Source organism: Protopterus annectens, chromosome 7.part1, assembly GCF_019279795.1.
Source record: "Protopterus annectens isolate FY-2018-M chromosome 7.part1, PAN1.0, whole genome shotgun sequence".
Classification (NCBI taxonomy): Eukaryota; Metazoa; Chordata; order Ceratodontiformes; family Protopteridae; genus Protopterus; species Protopterus annectens.
The window spans coordinates 416,543,332-416,564,843 of record NC_056740.1 but is presented as its reverse complement, the minus strand read 5'-3'; the positions used below and the strand labels follow the sequence as shown (position 1 = coordinate 416,564,843).

Sequence of the window (21,512 nt, the reverse complement as noted above, 5' to 3'; positions counted from 1 at the left end):
GTCATCAGTGTGTGCGTTATTAAAATGGTAAGCTGTGGTTTCTCTGCATAATCCATCCATATTGCTCGTTGCTGTTTTTTTGCATCATGCTTGCTCTGCTTTTCTGCTTGTCATGCATGCTTTTGTTTAGATTATGTAGCATGTTACTGATGCATGTTTGAAATTTGTTGTATTGTCCTTAAAGGCATGATAGGTGGGTACCCTCTACCTGTTATGCCGACTTTGCAGGGCCCAGTCGATGGCATGGTCAACCTGGGCAGCATGCCGCCACTTCATCCAGGGGTGCCTACACCACCCCATCTTCTTCCGCCTGGCATTCCAGTCATCCCACCACCGGGTAAGAATATTGTCATCATTCACTCATCATTGCATCTTCTAATGCTTTTGCTGTTCTTATTTAACCAGCTTGTTGCAAAACGGTTTATGTAGGATCCTGTGCTGCTTTGTAAAACCAAATTGCAACTGGGGATTTGACTGCCTAACTTGTATTTGCTTTTATATGCATAAAACAGAAATCATAGCTGCTGTTTGACAAAGTCAGTTTCACTAACTTAAACTGTGTTTTTCAGGCTGTTTTTAGTAACTCTAGCTAGCTACATGTGTTTGTCTTCTGTGACTTACTGTGGGTCAGCAGGCCTTATCTCTGTGAACTTCCCCCACAACAGTGGATTGTACTCATCACCTCTCTTGTGTAAAACAACCTCCTCCTTGTGCACTGTCTTTCCCTTGAGTCACCCTCACATATGTGATGGAAAGATGCTCATTAAAGGGGAAGCAGCCTTCCATTCCTAGCTGAAGGCACAATGAAAGCGCTTAAGATATTCAGACATTTAAAATTTTCTACTAGCCATACCAAGGCCAGAAGCCTAAACAGCATCCCAAGAAGTTACTTTTCATAAAAAATATTTAGCCAGAACCTAAGCAATCCATCTAACAGCTGTATAGCCACCTGCCAGCTTCTGATGCAGGAACTGCTTAATGAGCAGTTTCTTGTTCACATAAAAGCATGAAGAACCATTCCTTTGGGTGCTTGAATCTTCCATCTTTTGTAGCAAGTTTTTGATGTATCCACATGTTGGAACTGTTGTTACAACCTCTTTTAGTAGTCTGTCCCTCAATAGAATGCCTTCATCCACTCGTCTTCCTGTGTTCAGGGAAGAAAAAGTTCACTCTGTTTCAGAAACGAGCCATAGTGGCAAATTTAGCAGTGAACCATTTTGGGGCAAGAGGGTCTGTTTTTACCTCATTTTCAAAAGGATGACATAACTGAAACCTGTCATGGATGTTAAAAGCAAATTCTGTCATTCTTTACTGACCATTTTGCCACTTGCCCTACTCCTGAACATATGGGTTTAGTTTTTCAGAGTAGACAGCAAGATGCTTATCTGTGTGTTCTTATTCGCCTGGGGCATAGGACATTTCTGAGATATATCTGTGAAAACTGCTTCCCATTTGAGGATTTTTGTCCTTTGGATTATTTTCTACTTGTACCACTGCAAAGTGCTTATGAGTCGCTGCAGCACTCCAGAGCCAGCTGTGGTGGGATTGAGTGATAAAGAAATGAACATCACCTAGGCAATCCAAGCTCATTTAGTGGCAGGGGAGGGCAGGAATGAGCAGCCACTGCTTGCTTCCCACCCTAGGGGAAGAAAGATGGCTCTGGCGCAATATTTGGGTGACAGCAGAAGCAGTAAACATTAACACCCACGAGTATGGGTCTTTGGAGCAAGCACGGATATAGTGCACCTCAACAAGATGGGGGATTCAGCAGACAGAGACGTCGGATCTCGGCTAGCTGCTGATGAAGAATAAGGTGCTGCACCAGGAGGACGGGTAGCCCACTTCACAGGATGAGCAAGCTTGCCTGCTTGCTGCCACCCAACTCTCGTCATTGAGGAAAACATGGGGTGATGGGGCTTCCTGAGCAAGAACAAATTGGTTGTAGGGCTCTCTCCTAACTGAGGAATTACCAGATCCCATCCCACAAAACAAATGACCCATCTGTGTGCAGTAGAAGAGCCACTGGGTGAGGTCTTCCTACTGTTACATTTACTAGTTCTGCATGTTAACTCCCCTTTTGCCTTTGTGACATTATTTGCACATATGTCTTTATTTCTAGCTCACATTTAATTCTATATGGGGTCCATTGGTTTGGACATGGCACGTGTTTATTGTATGCCACTGTGTTTGGTAATTTAAGTAGTTGGTGAAAGTGGGTTGCATTGCATTACTGTTCTACTCCAGCAGTTCAGCTGTAATATAGTTAATGAATGTTCCTCTTCCTCCACAGTTGTGTGACTGTGGAATTAGTATATTTAATTTCCGGGAGTGTGGTGGAGGAGCCCCCTTGTTGAGGTGTGTTCCTCCCATGTAAACACTAAGTTTTTAATTGTTTTAAGTGGCACAGTTAACACATTTGTTTACATTTCCAGTCACTTCTATTAGATTTTTATTTTTTGTTTTGTTGAAGATTATCAGTGAAACTGTTGCAGTCATCGCCAATTTAAAGTAATATACTTGTGAGTGTATGTATGTGTGTGTGTGTGTGTGTGTGTGTGTATATATATATATATATATATATATATATATATATATATATATTGTGTATATACGAGCTTATGTCTTAACACTGACATTTCATAACGTTGAAACTTTTCACATTGAGACCGTAACATCGAAAATTCAAAACACTGAAAACCCAAAACATTGAAAACTCAGAAGATTGAAAGTGTGCTTCATAACCCCCCCACCCCCCCACCCCCACCCGTATATTAAATATACCAACTCCAAGATCGCACTACTGTGGAAAAAGTTATCTTCCTAACCTCATAGGTTAGGAAATTAACTTTTTTCCACTGTAGTGCGAAATTGGAGTTGGTATATTTAATATACGGGGGGGAGGGGTTATGAAGGCTTGCCCCCCTGCAGAAACATAGTAGAAAGTTTGTTTGCTAGGTGGTGTTATATATATGCTACAGAAGGACCCCAGGGTCCCATACCTGACACCACTGGCACCTCTTCTTGCTGGACCTTCTACTCTACCCGCTGAGCTTCAATTTCTGAGGATTCTGCGTGCAGACGTCACATTTAAGGCCCCTGGTTTATGGCCCTATGTGTGACGTCCTACGCAGCTGCAACAGCCAAGCTGAATCTTTTGTATAGGAGTCGACGTACGAGTTGCCTGAGGGCAGGGAATCCCACAACAAGAATACTGCAACATGGAAGAGAAGGACATCTATGGTTATGGTAAGATTGTACACAACTATTCTTTATGAAATTTCAATGATATGAAGTAGACCCATATATACATATATGCACACACACATAATATATGTGCATGTTTTGTATTTTTGCTTTATAGCACTGATCAATGCAGTTGTGTAAGGCATATTTATGTACAGTTGTGTCTTTCTGTTATTGTTTTGCCTGGGGTAACAGCAGAAAATTATCTTGTGTCAGCCCTTTAACCTGGTTAACAAACATACATACATAAATAAAATAGACTGAAAAAGAAAAGTTGCACCAGCAGTTCTGTTTAATTATATGTGTGTGTGTGTATAATGTGCACACGTATCTGCATGTTTACACATACAGGTTTTGCAGTGGTATGACGGGGTGTCATTTGTTAATGTCATTTGTTTGTCCATTCTATTTGTTACAGTTTATTAGCACCACCCCCACCCCCATCTGTGAAAGACAGCCTTTGTCTCACTCTGTTACCAATGTTTGTCAGGCATATATGCTGTATAAGTCTAGCTTTACTATGACCATCTTCAGCTGTTCTTCCCACTTTGAAGTTGTCATTTGCTCAGCTGTTTCTCATTTGTGAGTAGTTCATCAATTATTTGATTTACAATACTTTTTAATAAATAACAGTATTTTTGCCACTTTAACTTGTGGGAGAAGATAATGTTGTGATGGGAGGTTGTGAATGGCAAAGAATTTCTGTGCATTGAAATCCCCAGTTAAGTTCAACAAGTATGCCACCCCTATGACACATGAATGAAGTCCTGACTATGCGTTAGATGACCTAAGTTTGAAGCATTGGTGTAATGGTTAAGGTCTTTGCCCCATGGACACGTGGTACAGATGTTCATTGTGTTCCACTGTTGTAGTCATCACATTTGGGTTATCCCTGCCAGGGTAGCCCTCGGCCGGCCCGAATACCAGAGACTTAGTATTTCTGCGTCTGTTGCTGTCACTTGAGGACTGACGTGAGGTTGTCAGTAGTGTAAAGTAAGGCACCCAATGCCATTACATCAGTCTTTCTTGCCGTGGAGCCAGAAGCAGTTCTCACGAGTGCTGGTCGGCCGCTACCTGAGTTTTTGTCTACTGAATTGAAGTTGAAGTCTTTTAAAGCTAAGTAGCCTGTTGGGGATCCTTTTTTCTTGCACTAACTGATGTCAGAAAAAGTTAATAATGGTCTCGCCTGTGGAAAGCAAATACCACACAGAGACTTCCACTCTTACTGTGTCCCTTGTTTAGGCCCAGACCACGACGTCCCTTGTTGTCGCTTCTGTGCTTTGTTCAACACCAGAACTATCTGTCATCGGGCCCTTATTGTAGCCAGCTATTTTCGCTTATAGTCCTCGAATTCTGATATGGCTTCGGTAAGCCATCTGACAGCAGATCTTCTGAAAACATTTAAAGGTAAAGACAGACACACACCACACAGGTCCAAACCTACCAACAACGCTTCCGTTAAGCTAGTTGTCAGTTCTCTGGTACTCAGTGAGGCTCTTTCACAGCCCCTGATGCATGCTTCTGTTGATTCACAGGCTGCTACCGAGACCTTTTTGGAGTCCAGTATGCCGCAAAACTCTTCTTTGACTAAGGATGCTGCGGTCGTCGCTACCTTGGATGAGTCCAAGCCACTGAGCAGGCACTGGCTTCTGAGGAAGTCCTTCACACTACCGAATCTCGACACAAACAGACGTCTTTTTTCATGACTACCGTTCTTTCTAAAACTACCGAGTTAATTAGGCCCAGGGTACGAACCACACCCAAGAAACTGACTGCCCACTGTCAGGCACCTGCAATCTTGCCTCAGTCTCAAATGCTTAAAATGGCGGAAGACCTTATCATGCTGATCCAGGGGAACCCAAGCTACCCCCTCCAAAAGGAAAAGAGATCCGTCTCCTGTAGTTTTGTCTGAACAAGAGTCAGATGAATCCGATGCATCTGATTATGAAGACATGCAACCCGTCTCCACCTATGAGGATTCTGATGCAGAGGATTCCATTCCTAAGGCCTCTTTCCCAGAGGATTTTCCCTTTGGGGAAATCCTGCATACTTTAATGGAGCATTTCCAATGGGGAAGTCAGGACTACTCTCACTCTAAAAAGAGATGCAGGGAATTCCTTGATCTTCCACAACACAGACCCTTTGCCATCCCCCCAGTCCTGGATGTTGTGGAGGATGTTTTCCTCAAATCCAGCTTGACTCCTGACACCCTTCCTCCTGCTCCCAGAAAACCAGACAGGTACTGTAGAGTCCCTGACTTACACAAATATATTTTTAAAAATCCTACAGCTGACCCTGAGGTAATTTCTCAAGGGCCAAAAGGGATTAAAGCAACCTCTGCTAAGAATCCCACCCCCTCAGACGGGGATTCCCGAGCATTGGACAGATGGGGTAAAAAAGTATACACCTCAGCTACTCTTGCTCTTGGGGCACTAAATTGTCAGTTTCATATGCTGAAATTTCAGCAACATACCTTGGAACTCCTTAAACAAAAAATATCTTCCTTTCCTGCTTGGGCAGAATCTAAAGATTTACAATAGTTAATGCATTCTGCAAGTCAAGTAACTAAACACACCTTGTCCTGTGGTTTTGATGCCCTAGGAGCTTCTTGCAGGGCAGCAGTCACTGGATCTCTCATTAGAAGGCATGCATGGATTAAGGAACAGCCCCTGCCAGACCATGTCAAATCTAAATTGTTGGATGCCCCCTTGCACAAAGATAACTTATTTGGCACTAAGGCAGAAGAGGTCTTAAAGATGAAAGAAAAAGCAAAATCTATGCAGACAGTTAAGGATTTCTTACAGGTCCAGCCACCCAGGTTCAGCAGGCATTGTCCCACATAACACTGGTCCTTTCCCGCTCCCACTAAGCCAGTCTGGTTCCCCGGGGCCACGCAACCACTTAGGCGACCATTACCAACGATCATCAGGTTCTCAACATAGTGTCTCAGGAATACAAATTTTCCTTCCACACCCTTTCAACCCCAAAAGGGGTTCCCAGATCTACCTCCAAGCCAGTGGACAGAGACTCAAAAGCAAGTCCTTTCCCTGTTTTCTATGAGGGCAGTAGAGCACGTTCCTGCAGAACAGATAGGCCAAGGTTTCTTGGAAGAAAAAGCAAAATCTATGCAAACAGTAGAGGATTTCTTGCAGGTCCAGCCCCCTAGGTTCAGCATGCATTGTTCCTCCAAACACTGGTCCTTTCCTGCTTCCAGTAAACCGGCCCAGCCTAGGCCCCATGGAAGCAGACCCACCAGAAAGCAGCCCCAGAGAATGTAGATATCTAAGCAGTGGACTACCTCCACTTCAAAACCAGGGAGTTCTGAGCCACCCCCTTATGGTGCGAACTAACAATGACTCACCTCCTCCACCCCCTCCCTCTGCCCACCGTCACTTACCCCTAGGAGGAAAACTCTCCTTTCACTCAAGCACCTCGGCCACCATTACCAAGGACCACTGGGTTCTGAACATTGTGTCTCAGGGATACAAATTTTTCATTCCACACTCTTCCAACCCCAAAAGGGTTTGCAGATCTACCACCAAATCAGTAGGCAGAGGCTCAAAAGCAAATCCTTTCCCTGCTCTCTATGAGGGCAGTAGAGCACATTCCTGCAGAACAGATAGGCCAAGGTTTCTACTCGACTTTTTCCGGTGCCCAGAAAAGAGAGCACCTGGCGCCCCATCCTCGATCTGTCCATTCTAAACACCTTCCTAGTGATCCTAAAATTCAAAATGGTCACCCTTCATCAGCTGCTATCCATGCTCTCCAAGGACGCATGGCTAGCCACCCTGGATCTAAAAGAGGCTTACCTCCACGTTCCTATTAGGGAATCATGCAGGACATATCTCCCCTTCAGGGCAGTATCTCAACATTTTCAGTTCTCTGCTCTTCCCTTTGGCTTATCTACTGCTCCCAGAGTTTTCACAAAATGTCTGGCTCCGGCCATTGCCTTTTGCAGACAAAGAAATATTCAGATTTACCCATAATTAGATGACTGCCTTATTCAGGCAGACAGCCAGGAAAAGCTGCTCAAGCACCTGGCCTTTGTAAAGACCCTACTAACCTCCCTAGGGTACACGATCAACAAAAAGAAATCCAAACAGGTGCCCACCCAAAAGATAATCTTTCTGGGAGCAAGTCTGGACACAACATCCCAGAAACAAATTTTTCTGACAGCCTGCTTCTCTCAACTAGCCGCCAGGCCCCAGCTATCTACAAGGAAAATCCTGCAAGCTCCTGGGGTTCATGGCAACTTTTGCATACTACTCATTCCATATGCCAGACTGCATATGAGGAAACTTCAGTGGTACCTAAAGAGCCTTGGGTTGTCAACACTCTCAAGACCTGAAAACTCTCTTTTACTTATAATTCCTTGCCTCAGAAAAGATTTTCTTTGGTGGGCAACAGCATGCTCCCACAACAAGGGAATGCCTTTCTCCCCACCCCACCCCCGCCTCCCAGACCCTCACCACAGACGCATCAAACTACACTTGGGGTGCACACCTGGCTGGCAGGTGCATACAGGGCCAATGGAGCCCACAACAAGTCCCTCTGCACATTAATCAAAAAGAGATGATGGCTGTGCAGCACGCCTTGATAGCTTTCAAGGCCCTTTTCTCTCCAGGGGCTCTTCTCATCAAAACAGACAACACCACTGTGATGTGGTACATCAGCAAGCAAGGAGGGACTCACTCGTACCCTCTATGCAGGCTGGCCATCACCCTATGGCGCACAGACTCTGCCATGCAACTACACCTGTTAGCACAATTCCTGCCAGGCTCTCTCAACTCTCTGGCAGACCAATTAAGCCGAAATCTTCTGGACCCACATGAGTGGCAACTCAACAGAAGTACCTTCACCCTAATAACTCAGAAATGGGGAACCCCGAAAGTCTACCTTTCTGCCTCCCACACCAACCAATCAGCTAAGCAAATTCTGCACCAGGGAGCATCACTGCATGGCTTGGAAAGTGGATGCCCTGTCCTTTCCCTGGGTCAATTTATCTGTCTATGCCTTTCCTCCCCTACCTCTCATATTCAGGTTACTGCTCAAAATAAGGGAGGAAAAAACAAGGATAATTCTTATAGCTCCAGACTGGCCCCGGGAGCACTGGTACCCTTTGCTGCGCAGCCTGTCCCCGCTACCTCCATGGCAATATCCTCAGATCCCAAACCTCCTGATCCAGAGGGAAGGGGAATTCATGCATCCCCAATTACAGACAATCAATTTGGCAACCTGGTTTATTCCCTAACCCCAAACCAATCTGCCAACCTCAGTAAGCAGGTTCTGGATGTTATCCGTGAGGCCAGATGTCCTAGCACCAGAAAGTTTTATGCTGATAAATGGAAAAGGTTCTGCACCTAGATCCAGGCTAAGGAAGCCAATATGGCACAGCCCTCCCTCCCTCTCATCCTGGCTTACCTAGCTGACCTGCTACACAATGGCCTCTCTTTCTCCTCTATAAAAATCCATTCCTCTGCTATTTCTGCTCATTTTCCCACTGAGCAGCCCCTTTTCTCACACCTTTTGATCAAACAGATGTTCTTCGTGTTTCACTGTTGCAGTCATTACATTTGGGTAATCCTGCTGGCAGGTTGCCCTCAGCCGGCCTGAATTCCAAAGTCTTGGGTCCTGAGTCGGCTGCTGTCACCCCTTCCCTGACGTCAGGTCGTCAGGGGTATAAAAGAAGCAGCCAATGCCATTTTCTTCAGTCTTTCTTGCCGCGTGGTGCCCGAAGCAGAAGCGCAGTTCACAAGTGCTGGTTGGCCGACTCCTGAGATTTTCGTGTTTGATTTTCAGATCCAAAGTCTTCAATAAAGCTAAGTACCCCATTGGGGAAACCTTTTTCTTGCTCCAGACCGATGTCAGAAAAAGTTAATAATTGTATTTCTTGAGGAAAGCAAGTACCTCATAAGGATTTGCTTTCTTACTGTATTCCTTGCCTAGGCCCTGATCAAAACGTTACTGGTTGTCAGTTTTGTGCTAAATTTAACCAACGCACTGTTAAGCGTCTGTATGATTTTGCTTTAAACTTTTTTGGACGCCAGTTTAATTATCCTGAAATGTCGTTGGATAGCCATCCAACTACCGGAGTTTACAAAAAACGCAAAGAAAAGGATAGAGAAAAACAACTGAGGCCCAAAACCGACGAAGCTTCTCCTAAGCCAGTCGCTGGTTCACCGGTTCTCAGTGAGGCGCTTTCACAGCCCCTGACTCTCGCTACTTTAAAGTCGCTGGCCGCTACCATCTCCCACGTGGAGTTGGCCATGCCGCTGGATACTCATGGTATTGGCGCCTCGGACGATAATCCCTCAGATGGGTCCGGAGCCACTGAGCAGGTATCGGCTTCTGAGGGTGTATTCAGACCTAAACATCTTTCCATTAAAACAACTTCAGCTTCAAAGTCAAAGACTAAAGCACCTTCTAAAGCAAGGAAACAAACTCAAGAGCCACGTGGACAGACCTCTATGCCCAAAAAACAGATGCTCAAAATGGCCGAAGACTTGATTACCTTGATCAGGGGTTCCCATCCCACTCCTGATTAGAGGCCTAGGCAAGACACTTGACTATGAATCTTCAGATCAGGTTTCTATTTCTTCTGATTCCTCTTCTGATCAGGAATATTCTCTTCCTCCCTATGAGGATTCTGATGCGGAAGAATCTATACCTTCAGTATCTCCTCCTGAGGACTAATCCTTTGGGGAAACCTTGCATACCATGAGGGAGCATTTCCACTGGGAGAGCCAAGATTTTTCAGAATCTAAAAAGAGGCTTGGGGATTTTCTTTTACTACCTCAGCACGGGCCTCTAGCCATTCAACCTGTTAGACATTGTAGATGATGTGTTTTCGGAGTCTAGTCTGACCCCTGACTCCTTACCCCCAGCTCCTGTTAAGCCTGACAGATATTACAGCGTTCCTGACTCGCACAAATTTCTTTTTAAAAACCCTGCTGCTGACCCAGAAACTATTTCACAGGGTCCAAAGGCAAAAAATCGAATGCCCTCTGACAGAGATTCAAGGGCACTGGATAGATGGGGAAAAAAGGTTTACCCATCTGCAACTTTGGCTATAAGGGCTTTAAACTGTCAATTTCACATGCTTAAGTATCAGCAACATGTCATGGGATTGCTTAAACAGAAAATGTTCAATTCTGAATGTGCAGAAAAAAAAGGAAATGCAGGATTTATTGTGTGCAGCAGAACAAGTTGGAAAACATACTTTGCAATGTGGTTTTGATTCTTTGGAGGCCTCCTGCAGGGCCGCAGCTACGGGTTCTGTAATTAGGAGGCATGCTTAGTTAAAGGAACAAAATCTGCCTGATCATATTAGTTAAATTACTAGATGCACCTTTACAACATGATACTTTGTTTGGTGTTAAGGCAGAAGAGGTGTTAAAGAAAATGGAGGACAAAGCTAAATCTATGCAAACTGTCAAAGATTTTTTTACAAGTACAGCCACCTAGGTTTAGTAGACACTGGCCTACAAAAAATTGGTCCTTTCCTGTGTCAGACAGACCTCAAAGGGGGCAGATCCAGACGCCCTAGGTGCAAGGTTCTTACAGGCCCAAGCAATGGGGTGCTTCTACCTCCAAAGCTGGAGAAGATAGATCACAAACATACAGAAAACAGTCCCAGTGACTTCCCCCTACCTGCACCAAGCACTTATCTTCTGGCAGCACCCTTAGGGGGAAAATTAGCACTTTTTGCTCAAAACTGGCACATCATAACCCAGGACGAGTGGGCTCTAAACATAGTGTCACAAGGCTACAAGGTCCATTTCCATACTCTGCCAAAGGCAAACGGCTGGCCAGCTCTGCCAAAAAATCAACGGGCAGAGGCACAAAAACAAATCTCATCCCTCATAGACATGGCCATTCAACAAATACCAGAGCAAGAGCAGGAACGAGGATTTTACTCAAGACTGTTCTTGGTACCCAGAAAGGACAAGGCCTGGAGGCCGATACTGGAACTATCTATTCTGAACACTTTCCTGGATATTCCAAAATTCAAAATGTTGACTTTGCAGCAGCTTCTGCCCAAGCTGGGCAAGAATGCTTGGCTTGTGACTTTAGACCTAAAAGAGGCATACCTGTATGTTCCAATCAGACAATCATGCAGAAGATACCTAAGAATCAAGGCTGGTTCAATGTATTACCAATTCTCTGCACTGCCCTTTCGCTTATCTACTGTGCCCAGGGTCTTTACAAAGTGCCTGGCACCAGTAATTGCATTCTGCAGACAAAGAGGAATACAAATATATCCTTACTTGGACGACTGTCTCATTCAAGCAGAGAACAAGGACATTCTTCTTCAACATCTGGCGTTCGTGAAAAGACTTCTAACATGCCTAGGGTACACAGTCAACAAAAAGAAATCAAAACTAGTACCCTCACAAGAGATAACATTCCTGGGTGCAAGCTTGAATACAACTGCCCAGATGGCTTATCTCACGCCAGACAAACAAAGGCAACTGACTGCCTATTGCAAAATGTTGGCAACAAAGGCCCAGTTATCTGCAAGAAAAATTCTGCAGGCTTTGGGCTTCATGGCATCCTGCATCCTACTAATTCCATATGCAAGACTGTATATGAGGAAACTTCAATGGTACCTAAAAAATGTTTGGACTCAACATTGCCACAGCCTGGAAACGGTCATTACTCTCATTCCCTGCCTGTAACAGGAGTTTTGATGGTGGGCAAAGGCTTGTCACCAGAACAAGGGACAGCCATTCACATTACCTCCAGCCAGGCAGACACTAACAACGGATGCATCAGACAATGCCTGGGGAGCCCACATGGCAGGAAGATGTATTCAGGACACATGGTCCTCAAATCAAATGCATCTACATATCAATCAAAAATAGATGCTAGCTGTTCAAAATGCCCTGACAGCCTTCAAGGACCTACTTCATCCGGGACAACTACTGATAAAGAAAGACAACACCACGGTCATGTGGTATATAAACAAGCAGGGGGGGCACACATTCTTACCCCCTTTGCAGACTAGCCATGACCTTGTGGGACACAGCTTTGACTTACCAAGTACATCTGCAGGCATAATTCCTGCCAGGAAAGGAAAGTACTCTGGCAGATGAACTAAGCAGAAACCTCATGGATCCCCACAAGTAGAAGCTGGATCCACAAGTCTTCAGCATGATGTCAAGGAAATGGGGATGCTCGGGCATAGATCTATTTGCCTCCCCTCTCAATTACCAACTAAAAAGATTCTGCACAAGGACATATCACAGACAAGCATGGAAAGTGGACGCCCTATCTTTCAGCTGGAAAAACCTGTCCGTATATGCCTTTCCTCCACTGCCTCTCCTCCCCAAGGTGTTCCTAAACGTCAGACAGGAGAAGCTAAAGATGATACTGATTGCCCCAGACTGGCCACGCCAGTACTGGTATCCAGTACTAAGGAACTTATCTCTATACCCAACTTGGACATTACCTCAAATACCTTGACTACTGTCCCAGCAAAACAATCATATCATGCACAGCCAACTCAGGACATTAAACTTGGCAGCATGGCGGATAATGTAGTCGTACAAAAAACACCTCTCAGTAAAGCTGTGATGGATGTCATTCTGGAAGCCAGAAGGCCTACTACTAGAAAGTCTTATGCTGGAAAATGGAAGAGATTCTGTGCCTGGAACCAGGCATAAGGAACTGATACAGCGGTACCAAATATTCCTCAAATTTTGCAATACTTAACTGAGATGCTGGACAAAGGCCTATCTTTTTCTTCAATTAAAATTCATGCCTCTGCCATTTAGGCTCATTACAATACAGAGCCACCACTTTTTTCTCACCCTTTATTAAGGCAGTACATCAGAAGAGCCAAAAATTTTAGGCCCCCAAGGAGACTACCAATACCTGCATGGGACCTCAACTATGTCTTGGAAAAGCTCACCCTGCCTCCGTTTGAGCCAGCTGCTACTGCTGATATGAAGTTTTTATCTTGGAAAACAGCTCTTCTCTTAGCAATTACTTCTGCAAGACTAATTTCAGAGCTACAGGCGCTCATGGCTGTGGAACCTTTCATCATTTTTCATCCAGACACTGTCTCCCTGAGGACAAACCCAACATTTATGCCGAAGGTAGTGTCTAGTGTGGTGCTTAACCAAGCCATCCATCTGCCAACCTTTTACCCAAATCCACAGAACAAGGGGGAGAGAATTCTGCATTCTTTGGACATACACAGACAGCTTAGATTCTACTTGGACAGAACCAAAGCTTTCAGGAAGACAGAGCAATTACTAGTGGCATATGCTGCAGGATCACAAGGAAAGCCTATCTGTTTCTAAGTGGTTAGGCCACTGTATTCATTTCTGCTACTTATAGCATGGCAAGCCAGTGCCTACTTGCATTAGGCCTCATTCCACCAGAGCTGCAGCCACCTCAGCAGCCTTTCTCAGGGGAGTACCAACCAGAGACATTTTAGAGGAGGCTACATGGAGTTCAGTGCATACCTTTACAAAGCATGATCATCTGCCACTCTACGCTAAATCCAGGGCAGGCTTTGCCACTGCAGTTCTGCAGGGCCTCATAGCCGCTCTTACTGCTGTCTAGGTCCAGCCTCCCAACCATAGCTTTGGGACTCTACCCAAATGTAATGACTGCAACAGTGAAACACGAACATAGTACAGTTGTGTACACTTACCATAAATGTAGATGTTCGAGTGTATTCACTGTTGCAGTCCAGGTTACCCACCCGCCTTCCCCCTTTTTTCTTGTGGATCTTATCTATCCTTCTCTGATTTATACTACCTATGTGGTATATTTGCTTATAGATGAAGGTAAAATTTATATTAGTGTATTTATATAAAGTTTGGCTACCCTTTTTGGGGGCACCTGACATCTGGGGCAAGAAAAACACAGGACCCAAGACTTGGGAATTCAGGCCGACTGAGAGCAACCTGCCAGCAGGATTACCCAAATGTAATGTCTGCACCAGTGAATACACTTGAACATATACATTTATGGTAAGTGTACACATCTGTACTTTCCTAAGAGGGGCTAGCAACTTGAGGCCATCCAGAAGGGCACCAACACCAGCTTGGGACCTTAACTTTGTATTGGAAAAACTAACCCTTCCCCCTTTCGAACCAGCTGCTTCTGCAGAGCTAAACTTTTTGTCCTGGAAGACCGCATTCCCTCTGGCCATCATTTCAGCCAGAAGAGTCTGAGCTGCAAGCACTCATGGCTGTGGAACCCTTCGTCATCTTCCATGCACACAGGGTATCCCTCAGAACTAACCCATCATTCATGCCCAAGCTGGTGTCCAGTGTGGCTCTCAACCAATCCATTCATTTGCCCACTTTTTTTCCCTAATCCCCAGAACAAGGAGGAAAGGATTCTTCACTCTCTACATGTCAGCTTTCCTCAGAGGAGTCCTCACCAGGGACATCCTGGAGGCTGCCACCTGGATATCTGTTCACACTTTTACCAAGCATTACCACCTGCTCTCTCTTCTCCAAATACAGGGCAGGGTTTTCCTCTGCAGTCTTGCAGGGCATCCTAGCCAGCCCCAAGTTTCTTTCACTGCCTCCACCCTTTTCCTCAGCTTTGGGAATCAATCCAAATGTGATAACTGCAACAGTCAAACACGAAGAACATAGTACAGTTGAGTACACTTACCATAAATGTAGTTGTTCAAGTGTATTCACTGTTGCAGTACTGGTTTCCCTCCCTCCATCCACCTTTTTTCTCTTTCTCCTTTTATTACCATTCAGACTTGTTCTCCTTTCCTTACAAGGAACGTATTGGTATTTATTTTCTACTGGTGGGGTTCTTCCACCAGAACCTGGCCTCCTACTTAGGCGGCTGCTGACAGGTTAGGGCAAGAAAAACTGATGTAATGGTGTCGGCTGCCTTACTTTATACTACTGACGACCTGATGTCAGTCCTCAAGCGACAGCAACCGACTCAGAAATACTAAGTCTCTGGTATTGGGGCTGGCCGAGGGCTACCCTGGCAGGGATAACCCAAATGTGATGACTGCAACAGTGAATACACTCAGACATCTACATTTATGGTAAGTGTACACAACTGTACTCTTTTGATTCTCACCTTTGAATTCGATAGGCTTAAAATGGCTCACAAGGGCAGCTAGCTTAGTACTTACTATGAACCTGTGACTGCTGGAGGAGTTGGTCAGAGAGAAGTGAGATTATGTGGCTGATACTAGCTTATCCATCCTAGATGTGTGGGTGCAAAACAGTAATAGAAACACAAGTGCTGTGTTCTGCCCCATGGCAGCCCATTGGCATAAGGTCTGAAAATGTTCTCCATAAGTATAAGGAATTGAGTGTGTGAATGAACCAAGTGTTACATGCACTCTAGCTAAATATTTTGGGTTTGAGGAAGTGGGTACTCACAATGAGGCACTCTGTAGTAAGCATTGCACCATGCTTACCTGTCAGCAAAGGTGGAAAGCCATAGGATATTCTAAAACTGCCCTAGCCTTCCATAGAATGATGGACGCATTCTCTGACTGTCATGCGTCCCTTCCTATCTTTCTCTGGTACTGGAGCAAGAAGTGAACAAAGTGGACCTATCAAGGAGTAAGAGGAGATGGTGGACCTTTTGGGTTGTGAGAACCAGATGGTTGTGTGGGGAAGACTAGAGGCCAGTAAAATATAAAGACAATGCTAGTGATTGCACCTTTTGCAGATTTATTCCAAGCATTTTCAGGCTGTGTTTTCATCTTAGGAGCCCTGTGCAACAGTTATACACGCTGTGGAAGATGAGTGCAGCATGAAATAATGTAGTTAATTGTGAATTTAAAGTGTAGACAAGACATGTTCTTCCAAACAAAATAGTCTTGTGGTTTTAACTGAACAGCACAACTCATACCTTTAGTTTAATCTTATATTGCTGGAGACCGTTTGTAATAGTAGCTTTCTCTGGAGTATTTTCAAGTTTCTTTTGCAGGAAGTTGTTTTCTCCTAGAGCTGCTGCTCTGGACACTTAAGTTCCCTTTACAAGGGGCAAAACTTCCTACCTGAGATCGTCTCAGCCAACTTTCATATTTTCTCTAAATGCTGCTGTTCCTTTTACTCCTAAAAAGCAGGATGTTCTTCGTGTTTCACTGTTGCAGTCATCACATTTGGGTTATCTGCTTGCAGTAGCCCTCAGTCGGCCTGATTATCAAAGTCTTGGGTCCTGCGTCAGTTGCTGTCTCATCTTCCGTGACGTCAGGTAGTCAGGGGTATAAAGCATGCAGCCGATACCATTACATCAGTCTTTCTTGCCATGCAATTCCTGAAGCAGAAGCAGTTCGTAAGTGCTGGTCGGCCAATGACTGAAATTTTCGTTTTCGAGTTTCAGAACCGAAGTCTTCAACTAAAGCTAAGTACCCCATTGGGGAAACTTTTTCTTGCTCTAAACCGATGTCAGTAAAAGTCAATAATTGTATTTCTTGTGGAAAGCAAATACTTCATAAAGATTTTCATTCGTACTGTATTCCTTGCCTAGGCCCTGACCACGATGTACCTCACTGTCGGTTTTGTGCCTTGTTTAAACCATGAACTATTCGTTGTCTGTACATTTTCGTTTCTAAATATTTTGGTACTCTGTTCAATTATCCAGATATGTCTTTGGTAAACCTCCCGACTACCGACATTTTGAAAAAGATAAAGCCTAGGTCCAAAGCTGCCGACGACGCTTCTCCTAAGCAAGTTGCCAGTTCACTGGTACTCAGTGAGGCCCTTTCGCAGCCCCTGATACCCACTACTTCAGATTCGCAGGCCTCTACTGAGACCCATTTGGAGTCCAGTATGCCGCGAGATGCTTCAACTGTGGAACCTGCGGATGTCTACCTTGGATGGGTCTGGAGCCGCTGTGCAGGCACCGGCTTCTGAGGGTGTATTCAGGCCTATGGATTTGCATATTAAACCAGCGCCACCTTTTTAAGGCCTAAAACTTGAACCATGCCTGGAAAACCGACGCCCAGGCCGCATGCTCAGGCCTCTATGCCTAAAAAAACAAATGATAAGAATGGCTGAAAACCTTATTACTTAAATCAGGGGAAGCCAACCTTCCCCCTCTAAGAGATCTAGGACTGAATTTGCTTGTGATACTTCTGACCAGGATTCTGAAATTTCTGTCTCCTCTGATGACCAGGATTTACCCTTATCTACCTATGAGGATTCTGATGCAGAGGACTCTATTCCCTCTGCTTCTCCCCCAGAGGATTTTTCTTTTGGTGAAACCTTGCATACTCTTAAGGAGCATTTTCACTGGGAAAGCCAGGATTACTCTGATTCTAAAAAGAGGCTTAGAGATTTCTTACTCCTGCCCCAGCACAGGCGTTTAGCTATCCCTCCTGTGCTGGACATTGTTGACAATGCCTTTTCGGAGTCTAGCTTGGCCCCTGACTCTTTACCTCCTACTCCCAGAAAACCTGTTAGATATTACAGGGTTCCTGATTTTCACAAATTCCTTTTTTAAAATCCTACTGCGGATCCTGAGACCATTTCACAGGGAACCAAGGGCATTAAGGATACTACCACCAAAAATCCTGTCCCCTCTGATAGAGATTCCAGGGCTCTGGATACATGGGGTAAAGAAGGTATACACTTCTGCAGCCTTGGCCATCAGGGCCTTAAATTGTCAGTTTCATATGTTAAAGTATCAGCAGCATATTATGGGATTGCTTAAACAGAAAATGATTCTTGATTGTGCTGAAAACAAGTATTTACAGGATTTAATGCATTCTGCTGAACAGGTTGGAAAACATACTTTGCAATGTGGTTTTGATTCACTAGAGGCATCTTGTAGGGCTGCTGTCACCGGGTCTGTACTTAGAAGGCATGCTTGGCTTAAGGAGCAATCTTTGCCAGATCATTTTAAAACTAAATTGCTGGGTGCTTCCTTAAATCAGGACCACCTGTTTGGCAACAAAACAGAAGAAGTTCTTAAAAAGATGGAGGAAAAAGCTAAATCTATGCAAACTGTTAAAGATTTCTTACAAGTGCAGCCTCCTAGATTTAGTAGGCATTGGCCCTCAAAAAATTGGTCCTTTCCTGCCTCTTCCAGGCCTTCTCAGTTCAAACCCAGAACCAGCAGAACACCCAGGCTTCAGTCCCAGGGTGCACACAGGACTAAGCAGTAGGGGGCTCCCACTTCCAAATCAGGGAGTAGTAAACCCCCCCCCCCCCCCCCGGTAAGCTGTCTCAATGACTTAACTTTAAAACTTCCAAGCACTTCTCAACTGACTGCTCCTTTAGGGGGAAAGATTGCTTTGCAAGCAAAAAAACTGGAAACTCATTACCCCAGGACAAATGGATTTTAAACTAAGTTTCCCAAGGATACAGAGTTCACTTCCACACGTTACCAACCCCAAACGGTTGTCCAAATCTATCCCCAAATCAGTGGGCAGAGGCTCAAAAGCAAGTAGTCTCTCTCTTAAGATTAACGGTATTCAGACTGTACCAGAAGAGGAAAAGGGACAAGGTTTCTACTCAAGACTTTTCCTGGTACCCAGAAAAGACAACTTAGGGTGTCCTATGCTGGACCTGTCTAACCTAAACACCTTTTTCGTTATTCCATAATTCAGAATGCTAACTCTTCACCAGTTGCTTCCCATGATAGGCAGAGATGCCTGGTTGGCACCACTGGATTTAAAGGAAGCCTACCTGCACATCCCAATCAGGGAATCTTGCAGAAAATACCTACACTTCAAAGCATGCTGCATGCACTATCAGTTCTCTGCACTGCCCTTTGGCTTATCTACTGCACCCAGAGTATTCACAAAGTGCCTAGCTCCAGTTATTGCATTTTGCAGGCAAAGAAATATTCAGATATACCCATACCTGGACGATTGTCTAATTCAGGCAGAAAGCCAGGACATACTTCTGAATCATCTGCCATTTGTACAAAAGGTGTTAACTTGTCTGGGGTACACCATAAACAAAAAGAAATCACAGCTGGTACCATCAGCAAATTATATTCCTGGGAGCAAGCTTGAACACGACTTCCCAGATGGCTTTCCTCATGCCAGAGAAACAAATTCATTTGACAACTTACTTCAAACTAGTGGCCACAAAAACCCTGCTATCTGCAAGGCAAATACTGCAAGCCTTGGGGTTCATGGCCTCATGCATTCTACTAATTCCATATGCAAGACTGCATATGAGGATGCTACAATGGTATCTAAAAAGCCTATGGTGTCAACATTCTCAGGATCTTGAAGCAATGATTCCTATCATACCTTGCCTACAGTTAGAATTCCTTTGGTGGGCAGAGGCCTGCCACCAAAACAAGGGACTACCATTCACTCTACCCCCTGCTGCCCAAACCCTAACAACAGATGCATCAGACTATGCATGGGGGGCTCACCTGGCAGGGAAGTGCATTCAGGGCAAATGGAACCCAAGTACACCTGCATATCAATCAAAAAGAAATGTTAGCTGTACAGAATGCTCTGACAGCCTTCAAGGACCACATTCTTCCAGGACAATTAATGGTAAAGACGGACAACACCACTGTTATGTGGTACATAAACAAGCAGGGGGGTACCCATTCTTACCCCTCTGCAGACTAGCCATTACTCTGTGGAACACAGCCGTGAGCTACCAAGTGCATCTACAGGCTCAATTCCTGCCAGGAAAACTAAATACACTGGCAGACGAACTAAGCAGAAATCTCATGGACCCACACGAGTGGAAACTGGAACCAAAGATTTTCAACGTATTGATCAACAAATGGGGGATCCCAGATATGGACCTGTTTGCCTCCCCCCAGAACTACCAACTGGACAAATTCTGCACAAAGACTCCACACAAGCCTGGAAAGTAGACGCTCTGTCCTTCAGTTGGAAAAAACTATCAGTTTATGCCTTTCCTCCTCTGTCTCTCCTCTCCAATGTACTACTAAAGATCAAACAGGACAAACCAAGGATGATACTGATTGCACCAGACTGGCCACACCAACACTGGTACCCCCTCTTGCCGAGTGTTTCACAGCTGGCCCCATGGCACCTACCTCAGACCCCTTGTCACAGCAGGAGGGCCAGATTCTGCGTCCTCAGTTTCAAACCCTGAATCTGGCAGCCTGTCTAATTACCTAATCTCTCCGTTACCATCCTTCAGTAAACAAGTGTTGGATGTTATTTTGGAGGCAAGGAGGCCTAGTACTAGAAAATCCTATGCCGAAAAATGGAAAAGATTCTGTGCCTGGAACCAAACTCAAGGGATGGCCACAGCAGCGCACAATTTACCTCAGATTCTTCAATACTTAACTGAGATGCTTCACAAGGGCCTTTCCTTTCCTGCATCAAAATTCATGCTTCAGCCATTTCAGCTCATTACAACACGGAACCACCCCTCTTTTCTCACCCACTGCTCAAGCAGTTCCTCAGAGGGGCCAAAAACTTAAAACCACCCAGGAGAGCCCCAACCCCAGCCTGGGGCCGTAATTTTGTATTGGAAAAACTCACTCTTCCTCCTTTTGAGCCAGCTGCAACTGCAGAGTTAAAATTCTTTTCTTGGAAAATGGCTTCCCTTTTAGCAATCACTTCAGCAAGAAGGGTATTTGAATTACAGGCCCTTATGGCAGTGGAGCCTTTCATCATCTTTCATGCGGACAGGGTGTCCCTCAGGACCAATCCCTCTTTCATGCCCAAGGTGGTATCCAGTGTGGCTCTTAATCAGTCCATTCATTTACCAACATTCTTTTCTAATCCACAGAACAAAGGGGAACGGATACTGTACTCCTTAGATGTGCACAGACAACTTAGATTTTACTTGGACAGGACTAAACCTCTAAGGAAGTCTGAACAACTGCTGGTGGCATTTGCTGCAGGGGCAGAGGGGAAGGCTATTTCAAAGCAAACCATTTCTAAATGGATAGGCCATTGCATTCATTTCTGCTATAAGCACACAGGGGATTAGACCCCATTCAACCATGGCTGCATCTACCTCTGCAGCCTTTCTCAGAGGTGTCCCTACCAGAGACATCCTAGAAGCTGCTACCTGGAGTTCTGTACATACTTTCAGCAAGCATTACCATTTGCCAATTTTCTCTAAATCCAGAGCTGGCTTTGCCACTGAAGTCTTGCAGGGCCTTATAGCTGGTCAATGCTATCTAAATTCCTCCTCCCATCCTTAGCTTTGGGAATCTACCCAAATGTGATGACTGCAACAGTGAAACACGAAGAACATAGTATAGTTGTGTACACTTAATATAAATGTAGATGTTAGAGTGTATTCACTGTTGCAGTCCTCGTTACCCTCCCTTCAGCCCTCTGACTTCTTTTGGCTATA

At 44.8% G+C, this 21,512-nt stretch overlaps 1 protein-coding gene across 13 annotated transcripts in view; it reads left to right on the top strand.

The window, feature by feature from the left end:
• PBRM1 (polybromo 1) overlaps positions 1-21,512 on the top strand; it is a 2,726,611-nt gene that overhangs the window by 2,320,796 nt on the left and 384,303 nt on the right. For 9 of the 13 annotated variants that reach the window (XM_044078866.1, XM_044078877.1, XM_044078870.1 and 6 more), the window contains one exon: positions 185-337. The exons of the other annotated variants lie outside the window; for them this stretch is intronic. In XM_044078866.1, the coding sequence (XP_043934801.1) occupies positions 185-337 (153 nt within the window). The remainder of the gene's footprint in view (positions 1-184; positions 338-21,512) is intronic. 13 annotated transcript variants of the gene reach the window in all.